This window comes from Oncorhynchus keta, chromosome 27 (genome assembly GCF_023373465.1).
Source record: "Oncorhynchus keta strain PuntledgeMale-10-30-2019 chromosome 27, Oket_V2, whole genome shotgun sequence".
NCBI classification, from domain to species: Eukaryota; Metazoa; Chordata; class Actinopteri; order Salmoniformes; family Salmonidae; genus Oncorhynchus; species Oncorhynchus keta.
In genome coordinates, this window is record NC_068447.1 from 34929234 (window position 1) to 34950896 (window position 21663).

The 21663-nt window shown below is 43.2% G+C and overlaps 1 protein-coding gene across 2 annotated transcripts; it reads left to right on the top strand.

The window, feature by feature from the left end:
• Positions 1-12443: 12443 nt before the first annotated feature.
• Positions 12444-17859, top strand: LOC118359860 (acidic mammalian chitinase-like). Of its 2 annotated transcripts, XM_035738714.2 has the most exons (12): positions 12444-12503; positions 12716-12788; positions 14692-14721; positions 14970-15174; positions 15317-15373; positions 15536-15701; positions 15895-16019; positions 16164-16293; positions 16422-16604; positions 16865-16981; positions 17160-17292; positions 17404-17859. In XM_035738714.2, the coding sequence occupies exons 2-12, from the start codon at positions 12764-12766 to the stop codon at positions 17697-17699; spliced, it is 1467 nt and encodes a 488-aa protein (XP_035594607.1). In that variant the 5' UTR covers positions 12444-12503; positions 12716-12763; the 3' UTR covers positions 17700-17859. The 2 variants fall into 2 exon arrangements, with proteins under 2 accessions (XP_035594607.1, XP_035594606.1); XM_035738713.2 differs by lacking the exons at positions 12444-12503; positions 12716-12788 and having other exon boundaries at positions 14649-14721.
• Positions 17860-21663: the final 3804 nt, after the last annotated feature.

Sequence of the window (21663 nt, forward strand, 5' to 3'; positions counted from 1 at the left end):
CCTCGTTAGTCCCCAAGAGGTCAAATGCTATTTCTATGGGGTTTAGGGTTAAGGTTAGAATTAGTGTCAGGGTTAGAATTACGTAAAGGGTTCGGGTTAGGAGCTAGGGTTAGGTTTAGGGGTTAGGGAATATTGTGTCCCTCCACAAGGTTAGCTGTACAAGACAGTGGGTGAAAACTAGACATCACATTCTTGCTTCCTCTGCCCTTGTTTCCTCCACTCCTTGCCTCTCCTTGAAAGTATATTGGAGAAAACTGAGAGAATCTCGATTGCATTTCCTTCATTCCTCATGCCCTCTCTCCCCGCCTCCTTAAAACCCATTAGATAAGAAGGTGAGAGAGGAGGGAACTCTGACGTTCTTGTCCAATGGGTTTTGAGAAGAAGCTGAGGAGAGAGGATGCAACAAATCAAGGAAATGTAATTGAGATTCTCCCAAGGATAGAGGAAGCAAGCATTTGACAGTTATTACATTTTTTTTGATAGTGCCAGACTGATTGAGCTACCATAATACCCATGGTCCAGAAATAGCCCCTACTACCCAGAGTCTAGACACATGTGGAGATCTGAGAGGGATGGATGGAGACATGGTGAGAGCGCCACCTTACCCTCTGATAGGCTTGGAGGAATTTTGATGGTATTGGGTACACCTGTCCAATCCTCTCAGATCTCCACAAGTGTCTAGGGCTAGAGGCTAGGGGTAGTTTCTGGAAAGGATGCCACAACCCTTTGGGTGAGTGGTGGATCTACAGCATGACACTTGGGGCATTGGTTGGATGTTTAATTCCATTGCTATACACACAGGCTGGACACACCCACAGCACCCTATCAGTCTGATCAGACAGGTCTGGGTAGCTAGAGACCTGCTGTAAACAGTGAAAGAACATATTTGCATGCCTACTATTCACACACTTGCTTAATTTCAGCTAGTTAGATGTGCAACCATTGACTAACTATAGCTAGGGCATACCTCTAATCTAGCAATAGGTACTGTTTTGGTTGTTTTGCATCATGTAAGATATATCCTAGCTAGGTAGCTAGGATATATCAGTCAGCTAACCATTTACAGTAACAGCAGTTCATAAGTCAATACACACTAAATCTTATGCAGAAATCAAGAAATCTTACTTTATCTTGGCACTGTGGCACGGTATGGGCAGCTATTAATAAATTAATAGAATGGAGTTAGAAGGGTGACCTCTTCAGCCATGAAGTGTTGGCTCTGCACTTGATCCAGCATTTCATATTTAACCCCACACACATTTGAACATCAAAATATCAAGTTTTTAAAAGTTTTACATGCAATTGTATCCGTTTTCTCTGTATTACCTAGGAAAATAAACTTTTTAAACATACATGGACCGTAATCTTACCTCAGGAATCTTGATTTAATGTTGTCCACGAAGTAGGCTAACAACATAGACATCAAATGTTCTGTCAATCCTACAGTTAATTCCCGCACTTTGGCTGTTAAGTCACATGCAGTTTCACACAAGCTCTTATCATTTGACAGTCATTCAGAAAATTAATGAATCAGCTGATGTTGCGTGATAATGTCCCCATGTAACTAAACAGCTAGACATCAAACGGACATCAAACTAAGATGAGTACTTATTGAAGAACCTTAATGACAGTATAAATGTTTATTCATCATATTAAAGTTTGTATTTGTATTTATTATGGATCCCAAGGCAGCAGCTACTATTCCTGGGGTCCAGCAGAATTAAGGCAGTTTATTCAATACAGTCACAGATTTCCCAACACAGTGTGTGCCCTCAGGCACTTACTCCACCACTACCACATATCTACAGTACTAAATCCATGTTTGTGTAACAGTATAACTTTACGTCCGTCCCCTCGCCCATACCCGGGCGCGAACCAGGGACCCTCTGCACACATCAACAACAGTCACCCTCGAAGCATCGTTACCCATCGCTCCACAAAAGCCGCGGCCCTTGCAGAGCAAGGGGAATTACTACTTCAAGGTCTCAGAGCACGTGACGTAACCGATTGAAACGCTATTTAGCGCACACCTCTAACTAAGCTAGCCGTTTCACATCCGTTACATTTGTATATAGTGCGTATGTCATCGACCCCTTTCTGTATGAAACAGAGATCTCCATACAAAAAATAAATAAACAATGTCCAGGAATTTCACAGGATCAAGGTCAATGTAATTCAATTGTTAAATGCTTAATATATGATACAAACCGTATCATAAATGTAAGGAAATAAAGGTACTGTTATGTCACATGATTTTTGCCAAATCTGTGAAGACTCCAAACACAAAAAAAGGGTTTAAACATTCGTTTTTAAACATTAGTTTTGATTCAAATCATGAATTATATACAATGCATCTATGTTCCCCCTTCATTTATCCACATGAAAATAAAAGTGATGAATGTCTCTGTAACAGCTCCAAACAGTTGTACACTGCAGGAATTGCACACTGGTACCCTAGTTTATAGAAAGACCCATCCATACTATAATATGGTGTGGTAATAATAGTCAACAGTGAAACAAATCATTCAATTTCCTAACAATATTGTACCATCCAGTGTTGTCATTATTTCAGAACAATGTATTTTTCCTGATAACTCCCCCATCCTTAGAATTGATCTCTTTATTGTGACTACTAATGTTTTCACATTTTTCCTTTGGACTACTGAAGGTCTCTGGAAAGGTATGATAATATGAACACTAACACAAGTCTACACCATGTACACCATTTCTACTGTATTATTTTACTTATATATTGACTGTATTTTGTATTTATAACCAATAAATTGGAACTAAAATAAATGTTTAGGTAGTCTGCATTTCAACATGCCATCGCTGTTGAAACAAGTTAATGGTTTAAGTGACTTGATTAAAATATCCTAAAATCATTGATAATTCATAGAAATGTTCTTCAAAAATGTAGCTCTCAACACAAATGATAACCAATATTTTTGAACATTTCAGGATAAGCTGTGTCACCACCATTCCCTACTCTGCCCAACGGTAAGTGTTACAACCACACAGTCTGTTTTTAATGTCTAGAACTGTATGGTGAAAGCTGGGAGCCATAACACAGCCTCTAATACTTTCACTTTTCTTCCAGGGAAAATGAGACTAAAGTCAGGAGGGGTTAAACGACAGTCGACACCATGATGAAATGAACAGAGAGTGACGACAGTCTGGTGGAGTACGGTGATGGACGGGAGATTGAGTTCAACGAGGACGGCTCCTTCATTGGCCAGTACACTGGACACAAGGAGCGGGATGGCAGAGACCCAGCATTTAGGGAGAGTAGGAGCCAGGAGGCCCTCTCCCCCATGAGCACCATCTACTCATTTGCATAAGGAAACAGGACTTACAATGTGTGCTGTGGTGACCTGTCATTCAGGGCAGGTGGGGCAGAGCCTGTTTTGCATGTTATTTTGGCATTAATACGTGTCACATTAGTTTGCAAACAAAGTCACAAAAAAAAAAAATGTTAATAAACCTGCATACAAACATGGTCTCTTTTTTGCTATCTTGAGTAAGGCAGCTCCAAAATGAAGGTGTGTCAGCCAAGCTCAGTGCTTTCTGTGGTGGTGGGGCATTCAACAGAAAACACGAAGCTTAGGGGTTGATAATGTTCTCTAGTTGCGCCATGATTGGCTCAGTATTCTGTCGCTCATGGGGACACAACGTCACAGCAAAATCTACAGGGAGAGCTCGAAAATTCAAGCCCCCTGGGTGCTGCCATAGAGTTACATTAGAAGTGGCCATCCAAGAAGACTGAAGGTCATTGGTCACAGTTAAAATGACATCAATTCATGTTATATCTACAGTAGCCTTGATTGGACTGATCATGTCAAAATCATACTTTCAAAATCTTAGCTAGCAAGCTAATAGTCATCATCATCAATCAAGTCTACAATCTACTGGCAAATCATTTTCAATCCTTGTCATATTTACATTTACATTTACATTTAAGTCATTTAGCAGACGCTCTTATCCAGAGCGACTTACAAATTGGTGCAAACACCTATGACAACCAGTGGAACAGCCACTTGCATCTAAATCTTGTTGGGGGGGGGGGAGAAGGGGGGTGAGAAGGATTACTTACCCTTACTTACCCTATCCTAGGTATTCCTTGAAGAGGTGGGGTTTCAGGTGTCTCCGGAAGGTGGTGATTGACTCCGCTGTCCTGGCATCGTGAGGGAGTTTGTTCCACCATTGGGGGGCCAGAGCAGCGAACAGTTTTGACTGGGCTGAGCGGGAACTGTACTTCCTCAGTGGTAGGGAGGCGAGCAGGCCAGAGGTGGATGAACGCAGTGCCCTTGTTTGGGTGTAGGGCCTGATCAGGGCCTGGAGGTACTGAGGTGCCGTTCCCCTCACAGCTCCGTAGGCGAGCACCATGGTCTTGTAGCGGATGCGAGCTTCAACTGGAAGCCAGTGGAGAGAGCGGAGGAGCGGGGTGACGTGAGAGAACTTGGGAAGGTTGAACACCAGACGGGCTGCGGCGTTCTGGATGAGTTGTAGGGGTTTAATGGCACAGGCAGGGAGCCCAGCCAACAGCGAGTTGCAGTAGTCAAGACGGGAGATGACAAGTGCCTGGATTAGGACCTGCGCCGCTTCCTGTGTGAGGCAGGGTCGTACTCTGCGGATGTTGTAGAGCATGAACCTACAGGAACGGGACACCGCCTTGATGTTAGTTGAGAACGTCAGGGTGTTGTCCAGGATCACGCCAAGGTTCTTAGCGCTCTGGGAGGAGGACACAATGGAGTTGTCAACCGTGATGGCGAGATCATGGACGGGCAGTCCTTCCCGGGAGGAAGAGGAGCTCCGTCTTGCTGAGGTTCAGCTTGAGGTGGTGATCCGTCATCCACACTGATATGTCTGCCAGACATGCAGAGATGCGATTCGCCACCTGGTCATCAGAAGGGGAAAGGAGAAGATTAATTGTGTGTCGTCTGCATAGCAATGATAGGAGAGACCATGTGAGGTTATGACAGAGCCAAGTGACTTGGTGTATAGCGAGAATAAGAGAGGGCCTAGAACAGAGCCCTGGGGGACACCAGTGGTGAGAGCGCGTGGTGAGGAGACAGATTCTCGCCACGCCACCTGGTAGGAGCGACCTGTCAGGTAGGACGCAATCCAAGCGTGGGCCGCGCCGGAGATGCCCAACTCGGAGAGGGTGGAGAGGAGGATCTGATGGTTCACAGTATCGAAGGCAGCCGATAGGTCTAGAAGGATGAGAGCAGAGGAGAGAGAGTTAGCTTTAGCAGTGCGGAGCGCCTCCGTGATACAGAGAAGAGCAGTCTCAGTTGAATGACTAGTCTTGAAACCTGACTGATTTGGATCAAGAAGGTCATTCTGAGAGAGATAGCGGTAGAGCTGGCCAAGGACGGCACGCTCAAGAGTTTTGGAGAGAAAAGAGAGAAGGGATACTGGTCTGTAGTTGTTGACATCGGAGGGATCGAGTGTAGGTTTTTCAGAAGGGGTGCAACTCTCGCTCTCTTGAAGACGGGAGGGACGTAGCCAGCGGTCAGGGATGAGTTGATGAGCGAGGTGAGGTAAGGGAGAAGGTCTCCAGAAATGGTCTGGAGAAGAGAGGAGGGGATAGGGTCAAGCGGGCAGGTTGTTGGGCTGCCGGCCGTCACAAGACGCGAGATTTCATCTGGAGAGAGAGGGGAGAAAGAGGTCAGAGCATAGGGTAGGGCAGTGTGAGCAGAACCAGCGGTGTCGTTTGACTTAGAAAACGAGGATCGGATGTCATCGACCTTCTTTTCAAAATGGTTGACGAAGTCATCTGCAGAGAGGGAGGAGGGGGGGATTCAGGAGGGAGGAGAAGGTGGCAAAGAGCTTCCTAGGGTTAGAGGCAGATGCTTGGAATTTAGAATGGTAGAAAGTGGCTTTAGCAGCAGAGACAGAGGAGGAAAATGTAGAGAGGAGGGAGTGAAAGGATGCCAGGTCCGCAGGGAGGTGAGTTTTCCTCCATTTCCGCTCGGCTGCCCGAGCCCTGTTCTGTGAGCTCGCAATGAGTCGTCGAGCCACGGAGCGGGAGGGGAGGACCGAGCCGGCCTGGAGGATAGGGGACATAGAGAGTCAAAGGATGCAGTAAGGGAGGAGAGTAGGGTTGAGGAGGCAGAATCAGGAGATAGGTTGGAGAAAGTTTGAGCAGAGGGAAGAGATGATAGGATGGAAGAGGAGAGAGTAGCGGGGGAGAGAGAGCGAAGGTTGGGACGGCGCGATACCATCCAGTAGGGGCAGTGTGGGAAGTGTTGGATGAGAGCGAGAGGGAAAAGGATACAAGGTAGTGGTCGGAGACTTGGAGGGGAGTTGCAATGAGGTTAGTGGAAGAACAGCATCTAGTAAAGATGAGGTCAAGCGTATTGCCTGCCTTGTGAGTAGGGGGAAGGTGAGAGGGTGAGGTCAAAGAGGAGAGGAGTGGAAAGAAGGAGGCAGAGAGGAATGAGTCAAAGGTAGACGTGGGGAGGTTAAAGTCGCCCAGAACTGTGAGAGGTGAGCCGTCCTCAGGAAAGGAGCTTATCAAGGCATCAAGCTCATTGATGAACTCTCCGAGGAACCTGGAGGGCGATAAATGATAAGGATGTTAAGCTTGAAAGGGCTGGTAACTGTGACAGCATGGAATTCAAAGGAGGCAATAGACAGATGGGTAAGGGGAGAAAGAGAGAAAGACCACTTGGGAGAGATGAGGATCCCGGTGCCACCACCCCCTGACCAGAAGCTCTCGGGGTGTGCGAGAACACGTGGGCGGACGAGGAGAGAGCAGTAGGAGTAGCAGTGTTATCTGTGGTGATCCATGTTTCCGTCAGTGCCAAGAAGTCAAGGGACTGGAGGAGGCATAGGCTGAGATGAACTCTGCCTTGTTGGCCGCAGATCGGCAGTTCCAGAGGCTACCGGAGACCTGGAACTCCACGTGGGTCGTACGCGCTGGGACCACCAGATTAGGGTGGTCGCGGCCACGCGGTGTGGAGCGTTTGTATGGTCTGTGCAGAGAGGAGAGAACAGGGATAGACAGACACATAGTTGACAGGCTACAGAAAAGGCTACGCTAATGCAAGGAAATTGGAATGACAAGTGGACTACACGTCTCGAATGTTCAGAAAGTTAAGCTTACGTAGCAAGAATCTTATTGACTAAAATGATTAAAATGATACAGTACTGCTAAAGTAGGCTAGCTGGCAGTAGCTGCGTTGTTGGCACTACACTAATCAAGTCGTTCCGTTGAGTGTAATAATTTCTACAGTACTGCTATTCGGGGGCTAGCTGGTTAGCTAGCCGAAATTATAGATAAAAGGTATCAGTGCTCATTGGACATAAACATTACACAACAAGTTGGAAATCACAAATTAAACAATGGTTTGGAAGAAATCAGTGGCTAACTGCAAGCATTGCAAATCCATCACTAACCTGCTATTCAGTGGAGTGGATGTGTGGTCTAAGTCTGGGTTTAAGGGTCTCTTTTCCAAGCTTAAAATGATAAACATTCAGCATTGGTCATGCAGTCAATCCAGCATGACTTCTGCCACTTTAAAAACAACTGGAAACTCGCAACTGGGAAATCTCAGACTTTACTGGAAACTCTGATAAAAAAATAACTCGGACTGGGAAAATGCGTTTTCAACGATCATGCAACTCGGATTTTGGCTGTGTGCTTAGGGTCATTGTCCTGTAGGAAGGTGAACCTTTGGCCCAGTCTGAGGTACTAAGCACTATGGAGCAGGTTTACATCAAGGATCTCTTTATACTTTGCTCCATTTATCTTTCCCTTGATCCTGACGAGTCTCCTAGTCCCTGCCACTGAAAAACAACTCCACAGCATGATGCTGCAACCACCATGCTTCAGCATAGGGATGGTGCCAGTTTTCCTCGACATGATGCTTGGCATTCAGGCCATAGAGTTCAATCTTGGTTTCATCAGACCAGAGAATCTTGTTTCTCATGGTCTGAGAGTCTTTCGGTACCTTTTGGCAAACTCCAAGCGAGCTGTCATGTGCCTTTTACTGAGGAGTGGCTTCCGTCTGGCCACTATACCATAAAGACCTGATTGGTGGAGTGCTGCAGAGATGGTTGTCCTTCTGGAAGGTCTCCCATCTCCACAGAGGAACTCTAGAGCTCTGTCAGGTTCTTGATCACTTAACTGACCAACGCCCTTCTCTCCCGATTGCTTCGTTTGGCCAGGCAGCAAGCTCTAGGAAAAGTCTTGGTGGTTCCAAACTTGATGGAGACAACTGTGTTCTTGGGGACCTTCAATGAGGCAGAAATGTTTTGCATACCCTTCCCCCAGATCTGTGCCTGATACAATCCTGTCTTGGAGCTCTATGGAAAATTCTTTCAACCTCAAGGCTTGGTTTTTGCTCTTATGTAGACAGGTGTGTGCCCTTCCAAATCATGTCGAATCAATTTAATTTACCACAGGTGGAAATAAATCAAGTTGTAGAAACATCTCAAGGATGATCAATGGAAACAGGATGCACCTGAGCTCAATTTCGAGTCTCACAGCAAAGGGTCTGTATACTTGGGTAAATAAGGTATTTCTGTAATTTTCTTATTTTTATAAATTTGCTACAATTTCAAAAAACAGTTTTCACTTTGTCATTATGGGGTATTGTGTATAGATTAATGAGGATTTTATTTTATTGAATCCACTTTATAATAAGGCTGTAATGTAACAAAATGTGGAAAAAGTCAAGGGGTCTGAAAACTTCCCAAATGCACTGTATAATGTAGCTACGAAAGCAATACTAAGTGTATGTTGTGTAGTAAGGTGTTAGTAGCCCATGTGCCTCACCCTAATAATTTAGTCGCATTTCCCCTCATAATTTAGCCTACTGTTCTGACTTGTTGGTGCACATGTAGCCTGTTTTAGAAAAGTGTAAGAGCTTCCATTGTCTGCTTCTATGCCCCCTTAATTTATCCCATGGTTCTGACTTGGTGTACAGGGAGAATACTGTAAGGACAGTCCATGTTCTGAATTATGTCGCTGTACATTTCAAAAGTGCTGAACAAATAGTTATATTGACTATGTCCGTCCTAGCTCGCTCATTAATGTCTTAATTACGGATTACCTCTTATACGCTCGTCGTCCCTTTATGCTATATTTTGTACATCTCAATTGTCAATAGAAACCACATTTGTTTAAGCAAGTCGGCCATGTCAGCTATGTTTTTTTAAAGACATTAAATTAGCCTGAATAAACTGTTTCGCTGCCAAACAAGGCTCCCCTGATAGCCAGGTTTAACAGTGGTAAGTTGTTGGGACTGCTGTTGGGACAGCTTTATGTAGGCCCTAACAGTTTGTGGGCACCGTTATAGTCCAATTAATGTATTGTTTAGTGTTGTGTTGTGGCTTTGCTGGCATGCATCTAAAAGAAAATTGGGGGAGTTTGCCCCACCAAGATTTACATACTAAAATCGCCACTGAATGGGTGCAATACTCAACTAGCGCCTCTATAAACAGTTGTATACGAGACTGACTGAGTCCGGAATGCCCACTGCCCACTAACTGGGGGACACAGGTGTTCCCAAGCAAATCCACCACCTTTTCTTAATTCCAGGCACACAAGATGATGTGGTTGGAGCCTGATAGTGTTCCTCTATTCTCATGCTCTGCATTGACACTGGGTTGGTAGAGCATTTTAACAAGAAAATGAAGGTTACAGCCTGTGGTATTTATGACGTGGTGAAAAGTATATAATTTTCAAGTGGGTGTGGAAGTGTGTGCGCACGTGCATACATGTTGATGTGGGTGTGTAATATTTCTACTAAGGGAGAGATATTGACTGGATGGAGGAATACACTGATACGTTTATCATGTTGATAAAAGCAGTGACACCTGGTAGAGGAACTATTTATATGATGACAAGGGTAGAAAAACCTTAATGAATGATTCTTTGCTAAATCACTGGTTTAGGCCTGGTAGGATTGCTAAGTAGATTTGAGCTCTTTATCTCTACCTGATGGAAGTATATCATAGTACCATCTTCAGGGCACTGTACCCTTGACTTTTTTGTCTGTTGCTTTGTCTCAACATTGATCTGTGAATCTTAGCTGATGTACATTGTATACATACCTTTCAGGACTGTGGGCTGCTTCAACGTTCTTCAGAGAATGGCAGATTTCATCTTTAGCCTTTAAAATGTCTAAAACACAGACCTAAACACCCCCCTAATCGATGTCTCTGGGACCATACTGTACCTACCTTATTTCCCCTTGTGCACCTTTATTGTATAATTGTTATATGTTGATCTATGGTTTATAGAATATGGGTTTTAAATTCTATGAAGAAGGCTAATGTTTGCACTTTTGTACACAAGCATGACAAGCAAAATAAGAATGATGTTTTGCTTACTAGAACTACAATGTGCATTCTTATGGCATCCAGTCATTTCTGTCTCTTTTGCTAATCATTCATGTACCTTGTGATTTTTGACAATATTAACCGATAGAGATGTACTTTGTACTTACGGTCCTCTAATGGATTGACTCTAGTCTCCAGACATGCTCATGTTACTGACAACATTGCAACTCAATAATCCCTGACTGGGAGGTTCATTACAGTATGCTGTGTGCACCATTTAATTGAGAAAATTATGATACTGTACTTTACACACTTAACTATGATGGACATATGCTGCTGACTTTAAGCATTGCCTGTCATGACAGTAACTTTCATGGTCGGAATATTATTATGATTATGACAGTGTGATATCATTATGGTACAACAATAAAAAAAAAATCTTATGTTTGAAAATGTCCTTTCTAATTAAGCTCCTCGGTGTAGTTAATGTGAAATGTTTAAATCCTGACAGCCTGATAACAGAGCACATTAGAACAGTGTTTTAATCCAGGGAGGAGGAGAATACTGTAGGTTCTGAGTAGTTTGTTAATGGGAGCAAGAGCTCAAGCTGCGTGGTGATTCAGGGCTGTAACAGAAGCCTTATCTCAGCCATAAAGAATAGAATTTTCACTGGGTTTTTATTCCCTTTAATATCCCGGCACTTGTAAATTTCTCTAATCTTACTGTCTGTGGAGTCTTCTGTGTATGGAGTCTATTGTGTGTGACTGTTTGCTGACCTTTAGAGACAGGAAGCTGACTGACATTCAAGATCACTCACAATCATTCACACATGATCAACCTGGATGGTCAGTCCGCTTCATGTATGGCAAACATGTATGGCAAATTTGCTACTATACTGAACAAAAATATAAATCATCATGCAACAATTTCAATGGTTTTACTGAGTAATATGTTCATATAAGGAAATCAGTCAATTGAAATAAATAAATTAGGCCCTAATCTATGGTTTTCACATGACTGGGTAGGGGTACCAGGCCCACCCACTGGGGAGCCAGGCCCCCACAACATTTTAGAGAAGTAAGCTTTTTGTACATATGGAAACATTCCGGGATCTTTTATTTCAGCACATGAAACATGGGACCAACACTTTACATGTTGCGTTTTTCAGTGTAGACTTGAATAAATAAAATGTAAACGTAAGCAATGTCTTTTCTAATCTCCGGAGTGATTGGGCTATATTAAATAGACTACAACCACTTTATTCATGTAGCAACACTTATGATGCAATGACAACATAATCAGACCTCTATGAACTAAATAAACAAATTGTTACATAAAGACTAGAGAAATTTACAAGAGCCGGGATATTAAAGGGAATGAAAGCCCAGTGAAAACTCTATTCTTTATGGCTGAGATAAGGCTTCTGTACAGCCCTGAATCACCACGCAGCTTGAGCTCTTGCTCCCATGAACAAACTACTCAGAACCTACAGTATTCTCCCCCTCCCTGTGTTTATTGCATTGGCTGTATTGTTCTGTGTCATGTGACCTCAATTAGTAAACCAAGGACCAACCTCCCCAGTTTCAACAAAAGAAGCAAAGGTAATCTTATCTTAAAACCAATCAATACTAGCATTTTTATGACAGCTTATCTTGTCGTGTCTCTCGTGCTATGTCCTGGAGCTTGCATAATGTTTGTTCTAAGATTTTGAGCCTTTTCTGTACATTTATGTTTTCTTTGTTTATGGCGTGAACTTCACATCAAAGATATCCAAGAGAAAGGCCTACAGGAAGCTATTATGTGTGAATGGAAGATAACTACTACAATAGGTCCAGTTTGTGGAATATTTATATTCAAACTAAAACCTCTTAACTAGTTAAAGAAGATTGCTGACTGAATGTTCCAATTCCACATTGCTAATGCAGAGGATAGAGATGGTTTATTTCACCCTCAATATCAATCATCCATGGTTGTTTATCTGACCATAAATATAAAGGTCTATCTCTCATACAATTCAGACAGGTTATATCCTTAAATGAAACTAGCATAAACGATGACACTGATTAATCCCGATCAAGAGCAAACAATCTCCCCCAGGTTGCCACTTCCTGATACAGGTATGTAGCCTTTGGCCCAGGCGTATCAGAACGGTATAAAAGGTGAGCTGTATTGTCTTTCAGACACTGATCCAGTGTCTCACTGAGGACCAGGTAGGACTTGTGCTATATGTTTTTATTAACATTATTATTGCATTATAGTTTTACTATCACCCGACCATCAGTTACAACCTTTTAGGTACAATAATTGCAACACATTAAACTTGAAGCTGGACAGTGCAGACGCACTCGGGCAACCTTAGCCACACACAACATTCTAACCACCATGGTTTGTTCTATTAAATGAAAATGTTAATTTTTTCCAGGTGCCTCTTCGGTTTTGTAAGGAGAGGCCGTGTAACTACAAACTCATCATGGCCCAACTAACACTTCTCGTTGGTAAGTCAAATTCTGGCAATGGAATATTTTATAAATTTTCAGTGGTGTAAAGTACTTAAGTAAAAATACTTTAAAGCACTATTTAAGTCATTTTATGGGTTATCTGTACTTTACTATTTATATTTTTTGACAACTTTTACTTTTACTCCACAACATTCCTGAAGAAAATAATGTACTTTCTACTCCATATATTTTCCCTGACACCAAAAAGTACTTGTTACATTTTGAATGCATAGCAGGACAGGAAAATATACCAATTCAAGCACCAAAAGAGACAATCCCTGGTCATACCTACTGCCTCTGATCTGACGTACTCACTAAATACAAATCGTTTGTTTGTAAATTATGTCTGAGTGTTGGAGCGTGCCCCTGGCTATCCGTAAATAAAATAAAAAAAGAAGGAATTTGAACATATTTATACTTTTACTTTTGATACTTAATATATTTTTTACTTTTACTCAAGCAGGATTTTACTGGGTGACTTCACTTGAGTCATTTTCCTTTTACTCAAGGAAAAGCTAGAGCTGTCCCGGTCAACTGTAAGTGCTGTTATTGTGAAGTGGAAATGTAGCGTCAGCACAATAACTCTTTGTCGGGAGCTTCATGAAATGGCCTTCCGTGGCCGAGCAGCCGCACACAAGCCTAAGATCACCATACGCGATGCCATGCGTTGGCTGGAGTGGTGTAAAGCTCACAGCCATTGGACTCTGGAGCAGTGGAAATATGTTCTCTGGAGTGATGAATCACGCTTCACCATCTGGCAGTCCGACGGACGAATCTGGGTTTGGCGGTTGCCAGGAGAATGCTACCTCGGGCCTCCTGGGTGGCACAGTTGTTAAGGGCGCTGTACTGCAGCGCCAGCTGCGCCACCAGAGACTCTGGGTTCGCGCCCAGGCTCTGTCGTAACCACAATTGGCCTAGAAGCACAATTGGCCTAGCGTCGTCCGGGTTAGGGAGGGTTTGGCCGGTAGGGAAATCCTTGTCTCATCACGCACCAGCGACACCTGTGGCGGGCCAGGCGCAGTGCGCGCTAACCAAGGTTGCCAGGTGCACGGTGTTTCCTCCGACACATTGGTGCAGCTGGCTTCCGGGTTAGATGGCACTGTGTTAAGAAGCAGTGCGGCTTGGTTGGGTTGTGTATCGGAGAACACATGACTTTCAACCTTCGTCTCTCCCGAGCCCATACGGGAGTTGTAGCGATGAGACAAGATAGTAGCTACTAAACAATTGGATACCACGAAATTGGGGAGAAAAAGCGGTAAAATTAAAAAAATTAAAAAGAGAACGCTAGGTCAACTGTGAAGTTCGGTGGAGGAGGAATTAAGGTCTAGGGCTGTATTTCATGGTTCGGACTAGGCCCTTTCGTTCCAGTGACATTTTAACGCTACATTCTAGACGATTCTGTGCTTCCAACTTGTTCCCCTAACTGTGGCAACAGTTAGGGGAAGGTCCTTTCCTGTTTCAGCATGACAATGCCCCCGTGCACAAAGCGAGGTCCATTCAGAAATGGTTTGTTGAGATCGGTGTGGAAGACCTTGACTGGCCTGCACAGAAGCCTGATCTCAACCCCATCAAACACCTTTGGGATGAATTGTAAAGCCGACTGCGAGCCAGGCCTAATCGCACAACATTATTGCCCGACCTCACTAATGCTCTTTTGGCTGAATGGAAGCAAGTCCACGCAGCAATGTCCCAACATTTAGTGGAAAGCCTTCCCAGGAGTGTGTAGGCTGTTATAGCAGAAAAGTGGGGAATAACTTTATATTAATGCCCATGATTTTGGAATGAGATGTTCGACAAGCATGTGTCCACATATTTTTGGTCATGTAGGGTACTTTGTTAACTGCAAGCAAATAAGCTTGTTTGATTAGTCTAATGAACAAATGTTTCATTTCTGTTTCAGGACTGTCCGTTTTGATGTGTCTTCAAATAGGTAAGTTTTGTAGTTCTTACAGCATTACTCTTGATGTCTATCCAAACGTAATTGTACTGTAGCTACCACAAATAGGATATCGTTAAGTAACATTCATAGGGAGAAAATAAATCACTTACTGTTGAATAACATTGCTCAGTACATAGCATACAACATTGATACAATCCTAGACAAAGTCACTGTCAACGTCTCTGTCTATCACTTTGTTCTGATGGGAGCCTGATACCAGTATTTTAAATCCTCAACAGTGTCATCAACCAAACTGGTGTGCTACTTCACCAACTGGTCCCAGTACAGACCAGGCACTGGGAAATATCTGCCGGCCAATGTGGACCCCAACCTCTGCACTCATCTGATCTATGCCTTCTCAATGATCAACCACAACAACGAGCTAGTCACCTACGAGTGGAACGATGATGTTCTCTACCAGTCCTTCAATGGGCTGAAGAAGCAGTGAGGTTTAGCTGCTGAGCTATATGATGTCTTATGTTCTCAATCAGCACTTTGTGCATTTACAATCATTATTCCATATTCACATTTCTCTTTAAATGCATTGAAATTGAATGTGTTGATGAATCTTTCTTGTCTTGGAAAGAAATCCTGCACTGAAGACCCTGTTGGCAGTTGGTGGATGGAACTTCGGGTCCAGCCAGTGAGTATTGTTGTCATATAGCCATGATTAAGTTGTACATGTTTCAAAGTATTTTACTGAAAGAAATAAACATGTTCTTAAGTATCTATTGGTCATTATGCTTTTCCAATGAATAATAACAATTACAAGTATTATGATTACTGACACTGAATAACTTTTCAGGTTCACCATCATGGTGTCAACACCTGCCAATCGCCAGAAGTTCATCCAGTCATCCATCAGTTTCCTGAGAATGTACGGCTTTGATGGCCTGGACCTGGACTGGGAGTACCCTGGAGCACGAGGGAGCCCCCCAGAGGACAAGAAAAGGTTTACACTGCTGTGCAGGGTCAGTTTGACATTCACAGCCACAGTAGCAATAATCAAACTTCTGGAAAACATTATATTTGGATCCTGAGTGACAGTTTTAATGGGGCACCATAATAATTATGTTCAACTGTAACTGATCCAGCACAATGTCGTCATAATATTATTTCATACCATTAATAAAATACACTGTCTCATTTGGTTCTGGGGTCCAGGAGTTGCTCAAAGCATTTGAGAAGGAAGCCGCTGACACCAGCAGACCAAGGCTGCTGGTCACAGCTGCAGTGGCTGCTGGGAAGGGAAACATTGATAACGGTTATGAAATTGCAGAGGTTGCAAAGTGAGTTCAAAGGTTAAAACAGAGGGCCTTCATTCACCATAGGTGATTGGTATAGTAATAATTCTTGTGAAGGTTCATCATTTACCAGTTGGTGTTTTCCATGTTACATTTCGTGACCTTTGGCCTTGTGTGACTGTGTAACAGGTACTTGGACTTCATCAATGTGATGTCCTATGACATGGGTGGAGCCTGGGACCCATTCACACGCCACAACAGTCCCCTTTACCGCGGTGCTTCAGATGCAGAGGAAGGAGAGCACAAGTATTTCAACGTTGTGAGTAAAAAATATTTACTTTACAATATTTTTAAAACTATTTTGAAACCATAAATCATTTAGAAACCATTTTAGAAACCGTTAACTATTTGTCAACCAGTTGTTGAATGTTTACTCCTTTTCCAAAGGACTTTGCCATGAAGTACTGGAGGGACCAGGGCACCCCTGTTGAGAAGCTGATGATGGGTTTCGCCACCTATGGGCGCACATTCCGCACTGTCTCTGGAGACAATGGTGTCGGAGCCAGAACGAGTGGACCAGCCTCTGCTGGACCCTATACCCGTGAGGCCGGCTTCTGGTCCTATTATGAGGTCAGGGAGAGAGGTCAAAGTTCAAAACTACAAATACAGTTGTCTCTAGTGGAGCGATCTCCCAACTAATTAATATCATGTTAATTAACATGATATGATATGTTTTGGAACCAGGAGATTGTGAAACACTTGTAGGATGTAAAAAATAGATTAACACAATACATCAATGCACACTTTCAGTATACTGTACTCAGGGCCAATTCAAAACAAAGGTATTCTTTATGTAAAGAATACTCATGTTTATTTTTCTTTTCCACCAGATCTGTACTTTCCTGAATGGAGCAACTGTTGAGTTGATTGAGGATCAGATGGTTCCCTTTGCCACCAAAGGAAATGAGTGGGTGGGATATGACAACCGGGAAAGCTTTGAAATAAAGGTAAGGTATCGTATTACTTAATACACTGCCAAAAGTAATCTCCTTTCAGTTGATTGCTGTAAATTCTAGCAGTTGAATGTCCATTGCTCATTTCAACCCTCATCTTTGTTATTGATTACATGGTGATTGGTAGAAGGCTATATGGTTTCGGGAAATAAAATGTTTGGTCATTTTATAGGCACGCTATCTAAAAGACAACAAGTTTGGAGGGGCCATGATCTGGGCTCTGGATCTGGATGACTTTGCTGGACAATTCTGTGGGCAGGGCAACTATCCCCTGATCAGCCATCTGCGTTATCTTCTGGCCTCAGGTATGCAGCCATTACTAGAGCACTGAGGTGTATGTCTCATAAGAGGTTTGGTTGGTATAACAATGACATTGTATCATTCCACGCTTGACAATAACACACTGTGTTTTATAGATTTGCCACCCCTTCCTTCCACAACACGTCCACCACCCCTTCCTTCCACAACACGTCCGTCACCCCTGCCAGGAACTACCACCAGCAGTGTGCCCGACACCACCTCCACTCCTCTGCCCGGCAGTGGCTTCTGTGGGGGGAAAGCTGACGGCCTGTACTCTAACAAGGAAGACCTTAATGCCTTCTACCAGTGCGCCAATGGACACACCTACCTCCAGAAGTGCGCTGCTAACCTTATCTTCAATGAGAAATGCAAGTGCTGTGACTGGAATTTGTATAACACGAGCCCGGCATAGGTGTTTTCTGTTCATGTACACATTGTAGCCTGAGTAACTGATATACTGTATACTGGTTACCTCATTTTCATGGTACCAAGGCTAGTTTAGATTTAAATGATAAAATATCTACTCCAATTACAATGGAATAATACAAAAAAAATAAAGTATTTGTAATGTTTTTATGTAATAGTTATTGATGCTGCTTATTGTGACTCGATTCCCAGAGATTGTAATCTCTTCCTTTCATTGTTGTTACACCGTTAACCCAACTGTAAAGTACTTCCAAGTAGTTAGTATAAGTCACTCGTCAAACTCATTCCACAGGGTGTCTTCAGGTTTTCGCTCCTCCCTTGTACTTGATTGATGAATTCAATCAATCAAATGTATTTATAAAGCCCTTTTTACATCAGCTGATGTCACAGTGCTGTACAGAAACCAAGCCTAAAACCCCAAACAGCAAGCAATGCAGGTGTAGAAGCACGGTGGCTAGGAAAAACTCCCTAAAAAGAAACCTAGAGAGGAACCAGGCTACGAGGGGTGGCCAGTCCTCTTCTGGCTGTGCCGGTTGGAGATTATAACAGAACATGGTCAAGATGTTCAAATGTTCATAGGTGACCAGCAAGGTCAAATAATAATAATCACAATGGTTGTAGGTGGTGAAACAGGTCAGCACCTCAGGAGTAAATGTCAGTTGGCTTTTTATTTTTTATATTTTACCCCCTTTTCTCTCCAATTTCGTGGTTTCCAATTGTTAGTAGTTACTATCTTGTCTCATCGCTACAACTCCTGTACGGGCTCGGGAGAGACGAAGGTCGAAAGCCATGCGTCCTCCGAAACACAACCCAAACCCTCCCTAACCTGGGCGACGCTAGGCCAATTGTGCATCGCCCCATGGACCTCCTGGTCGCAGCCGGCTGCGATAGAGCCTGGGCTCGAACCCAGAGTCTCTGGTGGCACAGCTGGCACTGTGATGCAGTGCCCTAGACCACTGCGCCACCTGGGAGGCCGTCAGTTGGCTTTTTATAGCGGAATCATTCAGAGTATCTCTCCTGGGCCAGACTACACTCAATCATAGGACCTACTGAAGAGATGAGTCTTCAATGTCGAGACAGTCTGCATCTCTCACATGGATAGGCAGACCATTCCATAAAAATGTAGCTTTATCGGAGAAAGCCCTGCCTCCAGCTGTTTGCTTAGAAATTCTAGGGACAGTAAGGAGGCCTGCGTCTTGTGCCTGTAGCGTACGTGTAGGTATGCATTGCAGGACCAAATCGGAAAGATAGGTAGGAGCAAGCCCATGTAATATTCTGTAGGTTAGCAGGAAAACCTTGAAAATCAACCCTAGCCTTAACAGAAAGCCAATGTAGAGAGGCTAGCACTGGAGTAATATGATCACATTTTTTGGTTCTAGTCAAGATTCTAGCAGCCGTGTTTAGCACTAACTGAAGTTTATTTAGTGCTTTATCTGGATAACCGGAAAGTAGAGCATTGCAGTAGTCTAACCTAGAAGTGAAAAAAGCATGGATACATTTTTCTGCATCATTTTTGGACAGAAAGTTAGATTTTTGCAATATTACGTAGATGGAAAAAAGCTGTCCTTGAAACAGTCTTGATATGTTCGTCAAAAGAGAGATCAGGGTCCAGAGTAACGCCAAGGTCCTTCACAGTTTTATTTGAGACGACTGTACAACCATCAAGATTCGCTGTCAGATTCAACAGTAGATCTCTTTGTTTCTTGGGATGTAGAACTAGCATCTCTGTTTTATCCGAGTTTAAGAATAAAACATTTGCCGCCATCCACTTTCTTTTATCTGAAACACAGGCTTCCAGGGAGGGCAATTTTGGGGCTTCACCATGTTTCATCGAAATGCACAGCTGTGTTTCATCCGATAGCAGTGAACGTTAACATTACGTTTCCGAACGGCATCACTAAGAGGTAAAATATATAGTGAAAACAATAGTGGTCCTAAAACGGAGCCTTGAGGAACACCGAAATTTACAGTTGATTTGTCAGAGGACAAACCATCTACAGAGACAGACATATCTTTCCGACAGATAAGATCTAAACCAGGCCAGAACTTGTCCGTGTAGAACAATTTGGGTTTCCAATCTCTCCAAAAGAATGTGGTGATCAATGGTATCAAAAGCAGCACTAAGGTCTAGGAGCACAAGGCAAGATGCAGAGCCTCGGTCTGACGCCATTAAAAGGTCATTTACCACCTTCACAAGTGCAGTCTCAGTGCTATGATGGTGTCTAAAACCAGACTGAAGCGGTTTGTATACATTGTCTTCAAGAAGGCAGTGAGTTGCTGTGCAACAGCTTTTCAAAAATTTTTGAGAGGAATGGGAGATTTGATATAGGCCGATAGTTTTTTATATTTTCTGGGTCAAGGTTCGGCTTTTTCAAGAGAGGCTTTATTACTGCCACTTTTAGTGAGTTTGGTACACATCCGGTGGATAGGAAGCCATTTATTTTGTTCAACATAGGAGGGCCAAGCACAGGAAGCAGCTCTTTCAGTAGTTTAGTTGGAATAGGGTCCAGTATGCAGCTTGAAGGTTTAGAGATCATGACTATTTTCATCAATGTGTCAAGAGATATAGTATTAAAAAACTTGAGTGTCTCTTGATCCTAGGTCCTGGCAGTGTTGTACAGACTCAGGACAACTGAGCTTTGGAGAAATACGCAGATTTAAAGAAGAGTCTGTATGATCATGATCTTTTCTTCAAAGAAGTTCATGAATTTATCACTGCTGAAGTGAAAGCCATCCTCTCTTGGGGAATGCTTATTTTTAGTTAGCTTTGCGAGTGTCAGTAATAAATGTTGGATTCTTCTTATTTTCCTCAATTACGTTGGAAAAATAGGATGATCGAGCAGCAGTGAGGGCTCTTCGATACTGCATGGTACTGTCTTTCCAAGCAAGTCGGAAGAGTTCCAGCTTGGTGTAGCGCCATTTTCGTTCCAATTTTCTGGAAGCTTGCTTCAGGGCTCAGGTATTTTCTGTATACCAGGGAGCTAGTTTCTTATGAAATTTTTTTTTGTTTTTAGGGGTGCGACTGCATCTAGGGTATTACGCAAGATGGGAGAATCCCTCCAGCTAGGATAGAGTCCGTCACTCCTCAGCAGGCCAGGCTTGGTCCTGTTAATCTACTAATTCTATATTTTGCGAGGTGCAGAAAACAGTTTTTAACCAGCGATTGAGTTGTGAGACTCTGCTGTAGAGCTCATCACTCCCCCTATCTGGAAGGGGGCCAGAGACAATTACTCGATGCCGACATCTTTCTAGCTGATTTACACGCTGAAGCTATGTTGCGCTTGGTGACTGATTCATCCTAACATTTTTGGTGCCGACGTGGATAACAATATCCCTATACTTTACACTCGCCAGTTTCAGCCTTAGCCTGCACCATCTTCAGATTAGCTTTAACGTTGGTAGGCCTCCCCTGGAAAACAGTGTATGATCGCTGGATGATTCATTTAAAGTCTAATACTGCGGACAATAGAGTTGCCAATGACTATGGTTTTCAATTTGTCAGAACTAATGGTGGGAGGCTTCAGCGAGAGACAACATTTCTTTCCAGACACCATGCGGCAGTGGGAACTGTGCGAGGGGATTTATACTAACTACATATTGGTGGCACAGACGCGGTTTCATCCTTTCCTACACCTAAATTAGCCTAACGATTTTGTCTTAAACTGGCTATCCTCGCCATAAGGCGATTGTTCTCCTGTATATTATGAGTACAACGACTGCAATTAGAAGGCATAATGTTAATGTTACTACTTTGCGTCGGCTGGTGGGTGTCCAGATAAAGCGTCCGGGATGAAAAAGTTGATTGAAAAAAGTTGAGCAAGGGAAAAAATATAAAACGGTAATTAAAAAGTAAAAACCGTAAAGTTGGCAGGTAGCAAAGTAAGGTAAGCAACAAACCGCACAGCAGCACGTAAACAAGTCTACAAGTTGTGTCCAGAAATTTTGCAAAA